General features: G+C 45.7%; 1 protein-coding gene across 1 annotated transcript in view; it reads left to right on the top strand.

Annotated features, from left to right (window-relative positions):
• The window catches only part of SCGN (secretagogin, EF-hand calcium binding protein), a gene marked incomplete at its 5' end in the record, with an annotated part of 26,722 nt that extends 15,073 nt beyond the window's left edge, over positions 1–11,649 (top strand). The window contains 5 exons of the mRNA XM_008939613.1: positions 7,467–7,522; positions 8,892–8,937; positions 9,060–9,119; positions 9,981–10,049; positions 11,401–11,649. Of these exons, the coding sequence (XP_008937861.1) occupies positions 7,467–7,522; positions 8,892–8,937; positions 9,060–9,119; positions 9,981–10,049; positions 11,401–11,529 (360 nt within the window). The remainder of the gene's footprint in view (positions 1–7,466; positions 7,523–8,891; positions 8,938–9,059; positions 9,120–9,980; positions 10,050–11,400) is intronic.
• Between the last annotated feature and the right edge of the window lie 222 nt (positions 11,650–11,871).

The following is an 11,871-nucleotide window of genomic DNA, read 5'->3' as shown; positions in this document are numbered from 1 at the left end:
TTCCCTGCCTTATCACAAAACAGCTTTTACACTGCAATCAGCAACATAATATTTGCTATGAGTTTTGCATCACTCACCTGGATTCCAGAGCAACTTATATCTAATCATCTAAAAACAAGGGGGAAAAAAAGCGCATTTCTGGTGTCATTCTCAAGGGTATCATTTGAGTTTCATTAGCAGACATCTACCATTGCAATTTTCTAAATGATTTTCAGATGGCACTGCCTTGATTCTTGGCACAAGAATCTGTGTTTGTACCTAAAAAACAGCTTGGTATGCAAGCAAACAAGGAGCTGCCCACATATTTTGCAGTGCCACATTATGTATGCATGATGCATCTCTACCTGGAATGTGACCCTTTACAGCAAAGTGAAAAAATGTGCCATTACAAAGAGTGAGGGTTTTTTTTTCATATTTATAGAACAGTGAAGGGAGAGGAATACAAGCTACAGAAATCATCTTCTGATTGGCAGAGCTTGAAACTAATAACATCCCAGGAGCTACAGCTAGAACAAAAATCTTGCTGGTAGGGTTTGCAGCAAACAAATAACTTTTATGTGCTGCTCTATTAAGATTTCCATCCCCACTATCTCTGATTAGGTGCTGGGGAATAGGTGACCTGAAGCTTGTAGACACTGGGCTTTTCATTTCCTCCAGCTCCTTGCCCTTTCCCATAATTTCCCAAGAAAGATTTGTGATTTCTACTGCCCCAACACAGGTAGATATCCGTGCAGCCCAGGGCTGACAGCCAGGAGGTCTGGTTTCTGTTCCTGTGGGTTTTTATAGATTGGCACCGTATCTTTGGGGAGGCAGCTTAGACTGTATGTTACAGGATAAGATTTAATCTGGGGAAAGGGATGCTTTGTGTATCTGGGGAAATCTATGATCTGAAATGCAAATCTGGCCCATGAGGACAAAAGTTTGCAAAGCTGCAATGCCAAAGGAATCAGGGACATTAGTGGTGGTTAGAAAATGAAGATAGTGCAGATTATTTTTTTCCCTTGAGAATTTTTTTTTTTTCTATAAACTGAAGACCAAGGATCTGTACAAATGCACTTGGTCCCAAGAGCTAAGGCAAGGTGTGAAATTACAACATAAATAATCTTACCCCATGATGTCCTATAGTAAAATATAGGCTATAAATTTTGTACAACACAACGTAATATCCCCATGGACATCAGCTCTGTAGTAGCAGATACACTGCACAAAGTGGTTGTGTGGGACTTACCTGAAGTAGGGGGGCAAAATTACAGGAAGTTAAGAAAGTTTCAGTCTTACATTTGTAGTGCTGGATTAAAAAGGGAATAGCAACACGAGGAGCCAAGAGCAAAGGTATGATGTCAAGGGCAGTGAGAGCTCTGCTTTCTCTTTCTGCTTTCCACGTGGAGTGGGGAGCTGCTGAAGTGCAGAGTGCCAATGGGACTCAGCCACCATCACCACTGCCTGGGAAAACAGGGTGACAGTGTCCCTTGCATTTCATTCCTGAGGCTTTCACAGGCTTTCCATTGCATTCCTTTACTGCAGAATGGGGACACTTGCCTTTGTCTCCCCTATTACTTTGCTCCCACCCTCCTATCTGTTTAGAGCACAAGGTCTTTGGGACAAGGACCTGTTCCTGCTGCACAGAGCTACAGGGTCTCTCAGGGTGGCCCATCTATCCAGCTCGGGGCTTTCAAGTGCTACTGTAATAACATTCAGTTGAAATAAGCTGTGTCCCAAGGAGCTGTAAAACTATCTGACTCCACAGGAGTTTACAGATCTCTGCCCTCTGTGCATCCACAGCTGGCTGCATACATCTTGAGCAGCTACTGATACACTGAGTGGGCCCTAGAGCCTTCTGATGACATGGATGAAGGGGAAAAGTCAGAAACTAACATTTTAAAGAAGCTAGCGCAGGCATGAGGAGAAAACCCAAACCAAACAAACAAAAAAAGAAATGTATGATTCTGTGCTGGGTATTTGCAGCTTTAGCTTCTGTGAGCTGTCAGCAGATATCATACGAATCAAGGGGATGCTAAATAATTGTCACTTGAGCCTGCAGCTGACTAGCTGTGGACTCCTCATCTTCTCAGTGCAACGGGGAACAGGTTGACTTTTCCTTGAAGATGGTCTATGTCTCTGAGTATGCATTGTGGACTACCTTTGTGGTATTTTATGGGATTTCTGGTGCTTTTGTGACTGCTGCCTGTCCCCTCTGTGAGGACAATACCAGAGGCTCAGTGTGGTCACTTCTTTGGCTGTGAAAGGCTGTCTGTCTGTCTGTCTGTCTATGTCGGTGCCAATGCCAGTGTAGTTATATAGGGAAATAGAAGTCAGAGCACTGAAAATCCAGGTGATTTAGCCCCTTCACACCTTACTGGCCAAGCTAGCTTATCTCTGTTAATGAAGTGTCTTATGACCACAAAAGAAATGGTGTAATAATGGAGAGACAAATATTTATTTCATTAACAAAAGCCTAAACAGGACTTCTTATGTTTGTTAACACACTGAGCAAACTTCCCAAAGCTCTAGAAATACGAAAGGAATGGAGTACAGCCTAAAAGACTGGTTGCCTAAAGGAGCAGCCTTTGCACACTCCTCCTCCTCCTAGTGGTCCATGTTTGCCTCCCTCCCAGGCAGCTCCCAGAGTTGGTTGTGACCCCCAAGAGACCGCATGTCCAGTGATGCAGTGGCACTACAACCACCACATCTAACCCCAGCCACCACTACGGGAGCCCTCCAGCCCCCAGAGGGCTTCCTCCTGGCTTTGGATGGGTGTGATAGCTCTTGTTGCTTTGCTGTGGGTGATGAAAAAAGGACCCACACAGCTGGTGAACACAATGGAGGGAAATCTGCCTCCCGTGTCCCTTCTAGGCTCAATCCCAGTGGTGCTGTCACTGCCAGTTTTGTGCCACACTTGCTGTAGCATAAGCCAGTGGAAGCAGAAAATCCCATTTAAGCTCAGACTTCATTTCTGAAGATCAAAACCAACAGACCTCAGGGGCCTGTAGGCTTTTCAAAACCCCAGCAGATAATACCTTGGTCTTGTAGGGTCCAAAACACTTTTAAGAATCCTGCAATAAATGACTCATCTAGATTACACAGGCAATCTAGTCAGGCAGAGCACTGAGTTTTTGTCCTCATGGTAACTTGCTGCTGGCCACAGGACCCTCCTGCAAAAGCCTTTGTGCCCCCATCCTTCTCCAAGGAAAGAAGCCACAGACAGCTTGGGCACATGCCTGACTCTGTACACCTCAGCTTTTCTACTCACTGGCCAATTTTAGTTACAGCTGTGGGGTGTGGGTGCCCCTGAGGTGTATATTTGTGAGAGCAGGAAGTTAGGCAAGAGCTGTCTCTTTCCATGTCCCACCTGAAGCATAAAACACTTTATTACACAGAGAACCAGAACCAGAGAAGGTTTAAGAGCAGGCTTAGTGAGTCCACTAATCACAGAACTATTTATTTTGGTTGTTTACTTCTTTCCTTATCTCTGTCACGGAAAATAATCCAGATTTATAATCTTATATTGCTCTTCAAAGCATATGAGTGTTTGTCACACTGTGATGTTTCAGAGGCTTTCTTTACAACACTGGACTGGGAAAGCAGAGAGATTTCCTTTGCTGAGTTCAAAGCCAATGGCAGTTTCGATTTTGCACTTAAAAAAATGAGATGTAACTCGTCTTATTTTGCAAACCCAGCTCTTTCTTAGGCTCCATCTGCCCCAGAGTGCATGGACTACATTCAAACAAACAGAGCAAAGACTTCCCTGGTGCACTGCCATTAAAATGTCAGTGAATTAATTTGTGCAAACACTTTAAAACACGGGGTAGCTTGACAGTAAAATAAATGCGTCATTTTCTAAAGCGTACTACTAGATGCAACAAAGCTTTTAGTAAAATGGAGAGCTATTTAAACATGCCAGACCTTATCCTTAACCACACTGAGATGTTTCATATCAGCCTGGCAGCATAAATATACCTTTCAAGAGTGTAAACTGAAAATCCATCAAGTTTAATATATAAAGATGGTGTGTAAAGGCAAAAGTTTAAATTAGAAACAATCTCATAATGATTTCAAATATTTCCTTCTCCCACGACATACGCTTTGTCAATGGAGTGGATACCCTCTGTCACTCTTTATGTACACAATTAACAGATCAGATCAAACACTCACATGCTTGAAATGTGAAAATTTTAATTAATAAACATTTCCCTGGGCTTTTCCCCAGTAATGCAGCACAAGATTGCCATGTAGTAGATATGCATGAGCTCCATGTTCCAGATAATAGGATTAGGTCTATCTTATTAGCTGCAGTACCCGAACTAATTCAGTGAACACTAGTCCATCTTCCCTACATGTTTTCCATCTTTCACGTGGAAAATCACTGGACAAGAACTAGCTCAGCCTAGCTCTTCCAGCCAGACTTTTCTTTTCTCCCTGTTGAGTGGTATGGGCAATCAAAATATTGCATATATTTGAAAATTTTATTCAGGTTATTTGTTGCAGAAAAAGGCCAAACGATTTGAAAACACAAAGATTCTCTCTTGGTCTTGCAAAAGCAGAGCTCTAAACTGAAGGAGGTCAGCGAGGGGAGCTGGTTACCTGTAAGCAGACATGGTCAACTACTGGAAGTTTAATGTCAAGCTCAAAGATAGCGTATGAATGAAGCAAATTGACTGGGATTTTCATTACAATTGACAATGCTTTTGATTAGACATTCAACTAAGGAAAGTCTTATCTCTGCAGTTAAATGTGTTTTAATGGGGTCTGTGCTACTGCTGGAATTTTGTAAAGGGTTCAGAAATGGATAGACTGGAAAACCATTGGCTCAGAAAACTGATAATGGAGCAGAGAGACTTTTGCATCTAAACCATCACTGTCTAGCCTGTTTCATTAAGGGTGCACAAAGCTTTTCAGCCTCCTGGCTATTTGCAGCTTCTGAAGTGGTGAAAATGTGCTGCACCCACAAAGCAGAGAAGATGCAGGGCAGGTGGGACACTCGAAGTCCTGAAATAAAAACATCTATGCTAGAGTGCTTATTTATTTGTTCTGTGGGAAAGGAGATGAGACTTGAGATGTTTCACTGAAAAAGAAACTTGTGGCTTGTTTTAAGACAGGCCTGTGTGAAATGAAAAATGAGCCCTAAGTCTGTCTCTTGGATTGGAAACCACCAGATCTGTCCTGGTCCCAGAAGCTGCCACCGTGGTCAACATTTGTGGGTGCTTATCAGCAAACTTGTGTGGAAGTCAGGACCTCATGGTCTCAGAGCTGAACTTTTGGTGTGTGTTTGTGTTCCTCAGGCTTCACAGAAAGAGACATGTATCTGAAGCTGAAGTCTAGGCTGAAACACTGGCTTTTAGTCTCAAGAGAGCAATTCTGACACACACAGAGAATGGGGGAAAAGTAAAAAAAAAAAAAAAAATTTTCAGGAACTTAGAAATGTGTAGGAGATCCAGGTGAAGTTCAAAAAGTGCTAAAAACAGTAAGTTTTAGTGTGTTTTGGTAAGGACATTGTATATTTGCATGAAGAAAAGTGTAATGCCTTCAGCCAGAGCTGCCCTGGGAAATGGAGTCCCTGAGAGCTCTGCCCTCTGCTTCTCACCAGACACTGTCTTCTCCCACCACGCCGGGGGCACTGCTTTATGGTGACTTCCTACAGACTGTGTGGGCGAGCAGTGCTCCTCAGTGGCCTAAATGAAGGGATTTAGAGGGGCATTTTCAAAAGCACTCAGGTTGCTGCAGAGCCTTGTGACAATGGCATTCCCACCACCCAAATGCTGGCACTTCCTTTAGCTGGCTAAATAGGCGTTGTCTCCATAAGCTTCCCTGATGGAATAGTTTTCTGAGTAAAAGCTGGATGTTGCAAGGCCACCTGTGGTGGCAGCTCTGCAGAACTGAACTAGCAGGGGTATCTCCCTCTGTCCCCACAAAACAAACAAAACCAGGTTCCCTTTGGAGGGAGGTTTGAAAATCTTATCTGGGATGATTTATTTCTGGAAGGAACGTTAACCATTTTCTATTGTCTGCAGGATAATCCCTTTATCACCCAGGAACTGAAAGCTCAGAATTGTCTCTGATGGCAGCAGAAGTCTGTCATTGCAAGGACGTTTCTCCCCTCAGTGGCACCAGTGAAGGCAGATCCCATTCCCATCCCTTCCTCCAGCCTTGCCCCATTGTGGCCCCAGCAGAGACCAGAGAGAAGTCCCATATTGCAGTGGGATGGGGCAGAAGGGAGGATGGAAGAAGTTAGATAAGCTGGAGAGGGAAGCTTGGACTGACACAGCCTGAGCAAAGTCCTCGGCATGTCTTGGCAGTTTTATTCATCTCTCCAGCTCCAGGGCTAAGGCAGTCTCAGAGGTCTTTGTCATTCAGTGGCTCTTCACAGAGGACATGCTCGGCAGGGGCCAGTGAAATGGGAAAGTGGCTTGTGCCACTGAACACCCACATGGCTATTGGGATGTGATTTTTCCAAATACCTCAATATGGGCCTTCAGTTAGTCATAGGAGTTTTATACTGTCTTTCAAGCAGGAGGAAAAGTGAGTCCATACCAAGTGCTCTTCAAAAATCCCATCCAAACCTCAGTACTGTAAATCACACAGAATAATTAATGGCATAAATAGCTGTTGCCCAATCTTACCTAAACCCAGTGCTCACCATCCTCAGTGTAGATGCCTCCCTGAAGCAAGGGGCAGGGAGGGGCAGTGTGCTGGCAAAATAGGCATCGTATTTGTGCAAGGGCTCCTGGAGAAATGGCAGCTCTCTGGATGATACCTGTCCTCATGCACATCAGACTCTGTCCCAGTTTCACTGCTGGGAAGTGCTTGGGACCTGCTGCTGGCTCTCCTCAGTGCTCCCACAGGGTCAAACTGCATCAAGATTGTCGTCTCCCTCTAAGCCTCCTGAGACAGGGACAGGTATGGGCCTTCTCCTGAAGGTGTGCAATTAATTGCACCAAAGATTTGTAGTAACCTGATTACTTGTGTTCATTAAACAAGCAAATGAGGTTCATGAAGGTAAGATTAAAGCATATTTCATTACTGAGTATCTAACAGAATGATGACCCATCTCATTAAAATATTAATCTTTCCTTCCCCTACAATGTGGAATACATTTTTTTCTAGAACTTTTAGCCATGAGTTATTCAGGTTTGCAGCCCATTAAACATTTCCCCCTTTCCCTGTAACAGAATTTATTTGTGCCTTGCAGAGAAACACGGTACAAAATACAATAAATAAATAATATCTGGTGGTGACTCATTGAACAGACTGTATTCAGGAGAAGATAATATAAGGAAAGGCTGTGCTCTTGTGCCACCCTTGCACTTGGTGCTAGCAGAGGACACTGTGCTGCCTGAGGCTCAGGCAAAGCACCCTGAGCAAGCAGAGGGGAAGGCACAGGGCAGAGCAAAGTGTGACTTAGGGTTTTTTTTTGTATGTGTCTTCTTCTCATGGCCTATCTATTTTTTCTCTGTCTCCCTGATTTTCAGATGAAAATCTTTGACAGAAACAAAGATGGACGGCTGGACCTGAATGACCTGGCGAGGTAGGTTGGTGTTTTTCAGCTCACAGTGGCAGATCCAGGCAAGGTGGTGATCTGTCTCTCATTACATGCATTTGAATCCCACCTCTTTTCCAGCTGTTGTGGTTTAACCCCAGCTGGCAACTAAACACCACACAGCCTCTCACTAACTCCTCCCTCCCTTCCCTGGTGAGATGGGAAGGAGAATTGAGAGAAATGGTAAAATGCCAGTGGCTCCAAAAGAAGGATGGCAACTCCCTTCAGCAAGATCACAGATGGGCATTTATTTCACATTATTCTGCACAGCAGGGATTACAGAGAATTTTTGCTGCTTGTTTGAGGAATAAAAGTGCCGCCACAAAGGATTTTGCCAATGGCAGTAAGAAAGGGTTTAAAGAGACAAGGTGAACATGCTTGTGAATGAAGGTGAGGACTCAGCCATGGGCCTCTGTCTCTTTGCTGTACTTGATACCTCAGAGGGTTTTATCTCACTGCATACAGATAGAGTGAACGTTCCTGGCTCTAAATGGATGTGCAATAGCCAGATGGGACTTTACAAGTGCAGATATGGTCTCAAAACACAGGTTTGGGGGATGAGAGGAGAGAGGTGCTGGATTGCCACTGTCACTTTCTGCTTGGGATCATGACAGATGCCAGCACATACAACTGCAGTGGATGTGGCAGTTCCCTGTGACCAGTGAATGCATGAAGAGAAGCAGAGGTAGAATGGACAATATCTGAAGGGGGTTGCTGTTGCGTTTTCCTCTTGCTGCCCCCGTGGCCTGGGCCAGCTGAGGCTCCCCCCTGGTCTGAGCACATTTCTCAGCCCCCCAAACCCTTCAGTGTGTGGACACAGCTCAGCATGCCTGGTGTTGCAGGCTCTAAACCCCTCGAGTTAGCAGAGCTGGAGAGAAAGGAGGTTTTATCAGTGCTGTGAGGGGCTTTGAGAGGGGAGAGGAGAGGAATCTGGCCAGTCTCCGTGCACAGGTCAGTATCGCTTTGGTCTTTACTTTTACAACCACCAATTCCCCCTCCAACAGAGAGTGATAAATTACTCTTAATGCAGCACAGCAATCCCGTTAGGAGGAGTGATTGTCTGGTAGCTCTTGCTTCAGAGGTTGACATCATCCATTGTGCTGGACCACCAGAAATGCTCTGGGAGAAGCAGTAGTGCTAAGAAACACATCTGCAGTGAGCCAAAGGGCACCCACCGTTCCCCACCAGACAGGGAGGGGCATCTCTTCCCCTAACAGCCCTCCATAAATAACCCTGCAGGCAATTTTCTTTTTTAAAGGCCTATAATCTAAAATCTCTTTGCTTTACAAACCAGAAGAGATTAGTTTGTGTGCAGATGATAAAGCAGAAAGATCATAATTTAAATCTCTCCACTCAGGATTCTGGCACTCCAGGAGAATTTCCTTCTTCAATTTAAAATGGATGTAAGTAGCTCTGTTTTTTGATGCATTGATCTCATCTCTCTCAGCTAAAATAGCCTGGGCCCCAACTTGAATCCTTCTTTTTTTTTTTTTCTTTTTCATTTGCTTGTCCTCACGACATGCAGGCTTGCAGCACAGAAGAAAGGAGGAGAGACTTTGAGAAGATCTTTGCACACTATGATGTTGTGAGTCCCAGAGGTTGTTCCCTTGTGGTCTTCAAATGACAGAGATTTAGGATATGCTGCTCAGACTTCTTCCTCCTGCTGGGTGCTGTGGGGGTCACTCAGGAGCTGGAGCTGTGCCCAAGCCCACGGGCCAGTGAGGCCCAGGTGCCATGCTTGGGGGTAAGGTGGGGACACAGAGGAGCGATGCTCAGAGACCTCATGGCAAAGGAGCTGTTCTGGCTTTCTCCAAAGCCACGCCCAGTGCTTTGGCATTAGTAGTATCTCCTTGCAGGAGGGATGTAGAGGAGGTGGTGGATTTAGCTCTTGCAGTCTCTGGCAGCTTTGGACCTGCATCAGCACCACCTTGAAAAATCAAGCCCTTTCCAGTACTGGCCCGAGGGAGTCTGGCCCGGGACAGACATGCCACCTAACTGCCCCTTAGAAATCAGCAGTTCAGTGCAACTTCTGGCAGCCACACAGCCTGCTCAGCTGCCGACCAGCAAGCCTCACAAAATGGTGGGAGATGTTGCTCCTGTGTGAGGGGAAGAGACGGCTTGGAAAAAAGGAGGGAATCTTAGATATCAGGAAGAAACTCTTCGCTGCAAGCGTGGTGAGACACTGGAACAGGTTGCCCAGAGAGGCTGTGGATGTCCATCCCTAGAAGTGTTCAAGGCCGGGCTGGACGAGGCTTTGAGCAACCTGGTGTAGTGGAAGGTGTCCCTACCCATGGCAGGGTGGTTGGAACTAGGTGATCTGTGTCCGATCCAAACCATTCTAGGATTCTATGGTCTTTGTGCTTGGTTAGCAGATGGACCTGCTGACCAGTAAACCTTGTAGTGTTTTTGACTCACAGGAACATTTTGATGTTTATCCATCTTTCAGAGTAAAACGGGAGCACTTGAAGGCCCAGAAGTGGATGGGTTTGTCAAAGACATGATGGAGCTGGTCAAGGTAGCTTCATGGCTCTTTCTGTTTGTTAATACCCTGTATTTCCCAGGGGAAGGTGTTTGTTTTGGTAAAGTTATGTAAACAGAGAGACTAGTGAGAACACAGAGCCAAATTTCAATTGGATAAGCAGCAGAAACTAATGTCATGGTCTCAGCATAAACACTGTAGAGCATTTCACCGTATCACAGAAGTTCTGCCTGACGAATAAATACACCTTCCCTCAGCAGCTGTATTTAAGAAAGGTCCATTCTAGCTCATACTATGGATTAGCTGTTAGAGCATCACAAACTGTGTCGACGTGGATCAATCATCAGAAGTTATTTCTTCTGCTTTCACTGCTATGGTCCTTACCAGCAAGACTTCATGGTTCATTAGCTCATAACAGGGCTACACTTGAAAATTACTTGAGCTCTACCCTAATCAAGCACACCATGCCCAGAATGTCACCAGTTTCTTACAGAGAGCAGAATCCATGTGCATTTGATTAGCTTGAGTTTCCAGATGTAGTCAGAGACAGAGTTTTTAATGCAAATAGTCTGGTCTTTGGCTCCCTCTGAGCATGAGCTGGCATGTTTCCACATGGTGTGACCCACCACAGTGCTCCCATGTCCATTTGGCAGAGATTGCCAAATGTGGGTGCTGACGGACGTGTGTATGTTATGGCCATATGTCAGGCAGGGAAAGGGTGTGAGGACAGGCAGGAAGTTGGATTTGTGCTCTGTGCATGTGTGTGCAAAGGAGGGAAGGTTATACTTTCCCCAAAGGCCTTCATCAGCATTGTCCTTGGGCACCACAAACTGTGCATGTGAATCTGATCTCCTAAGAAAGTGGGGAGCAAAGGCAATAGTACAGCATTAGGAGCATACAGAGACAGCATAGCCTGTAAAATGTGTCTGTAACGTTCATTTGATCCACTAAAGGTATTTTTAAGTTGCTGACTGGCCTGTACAATAGTAGACTGCCAACAGGAATGCAACATCACTCCTTGTGTAGCAGGCTTGAGAGAGGAAACCAGATGAAAGCACAGGTCTGGTAGTGCAGTGATCTGTATTACAGAACTTCCTGCAGACTTTTGTTCAGTATGGACCAGATAGTGGTAGCCTTGACTAAGCACAAAAGTCATGTTACTTTTCCATGAGTTACGCACAGTCCCATACTCCTTCTGTGTTTGCAGGGCACCCTTTCCCCATTCTCTGTTTGCTTCTGTGCTGTGTATGAGCTGATGTGGGTTCAGGCTGTTTGGTCACCCCCCTTGGGTGGATTTCCCAGCTGCTGCACGGCTTGCTGCTTTACAGGGCTGGGGAAATACAGAGTCATCTTCTCTCTCAGCACTGTGTTTCTCTTTTGCCTACAGCCCAGCATTAGTGGGGTGGACCTGGACAAGTTCCGCCAGATCCTGCTCAACCACTGCGACGTCAACAAGGACGGGAAGATTCAGAAATCTGAGCTGGCTTTGTGTCTTGGGCTTAAAATGAACCCATAGCTGTGAGAGCGCTCGTGGTTGTGGTCCCCTTGTGAGATTTGCTTGCTGCTCCTCGTAGAAGTGTGTCTGTGTTGCCGTGGGGGGCGGGTGGGCTGGAGGGCAGCTGCATGAAGGCACAGCAGAGTGGGACTCGCATGGAGAGCCTCCCCACCCCACCAGCTCCTTCGTGGTGTTCGCTCACTGCTGCTGCCTGTGGGTCCCCTTAGCAGTGTCTGTGCCCATGAGCACGCCAGCTGCTCAGAAGAGGGGTTGCCGTTCTTCACCTGTCCCCAGGAAACACTGCCCTGCCCACCCCCTAGGACAGGGACAAGCATCTCCTTAAAAATGCCGTGTCAGTGCTCT

The sequence above is a fragment of the Merops nubicus genome, unplaced genomic scaffold, assembly GCF_000691845.1.
Source record: "Merops nubicus isolate BGI_N331 unplaced genomic scaffold, ASM69184v1 scaffold14524, whole genome shotgun sequence".
Lineage (NCBI taxonomy): Eukaryota > Metazoa > Chordata > Aves > Coraciiformes > Meropidae > Merops > Merops nubicus.
Note: the sequence above shows the minus strand (reverse complement) of the source record. Positions and strands in the feature narration are given on the sequence as shown.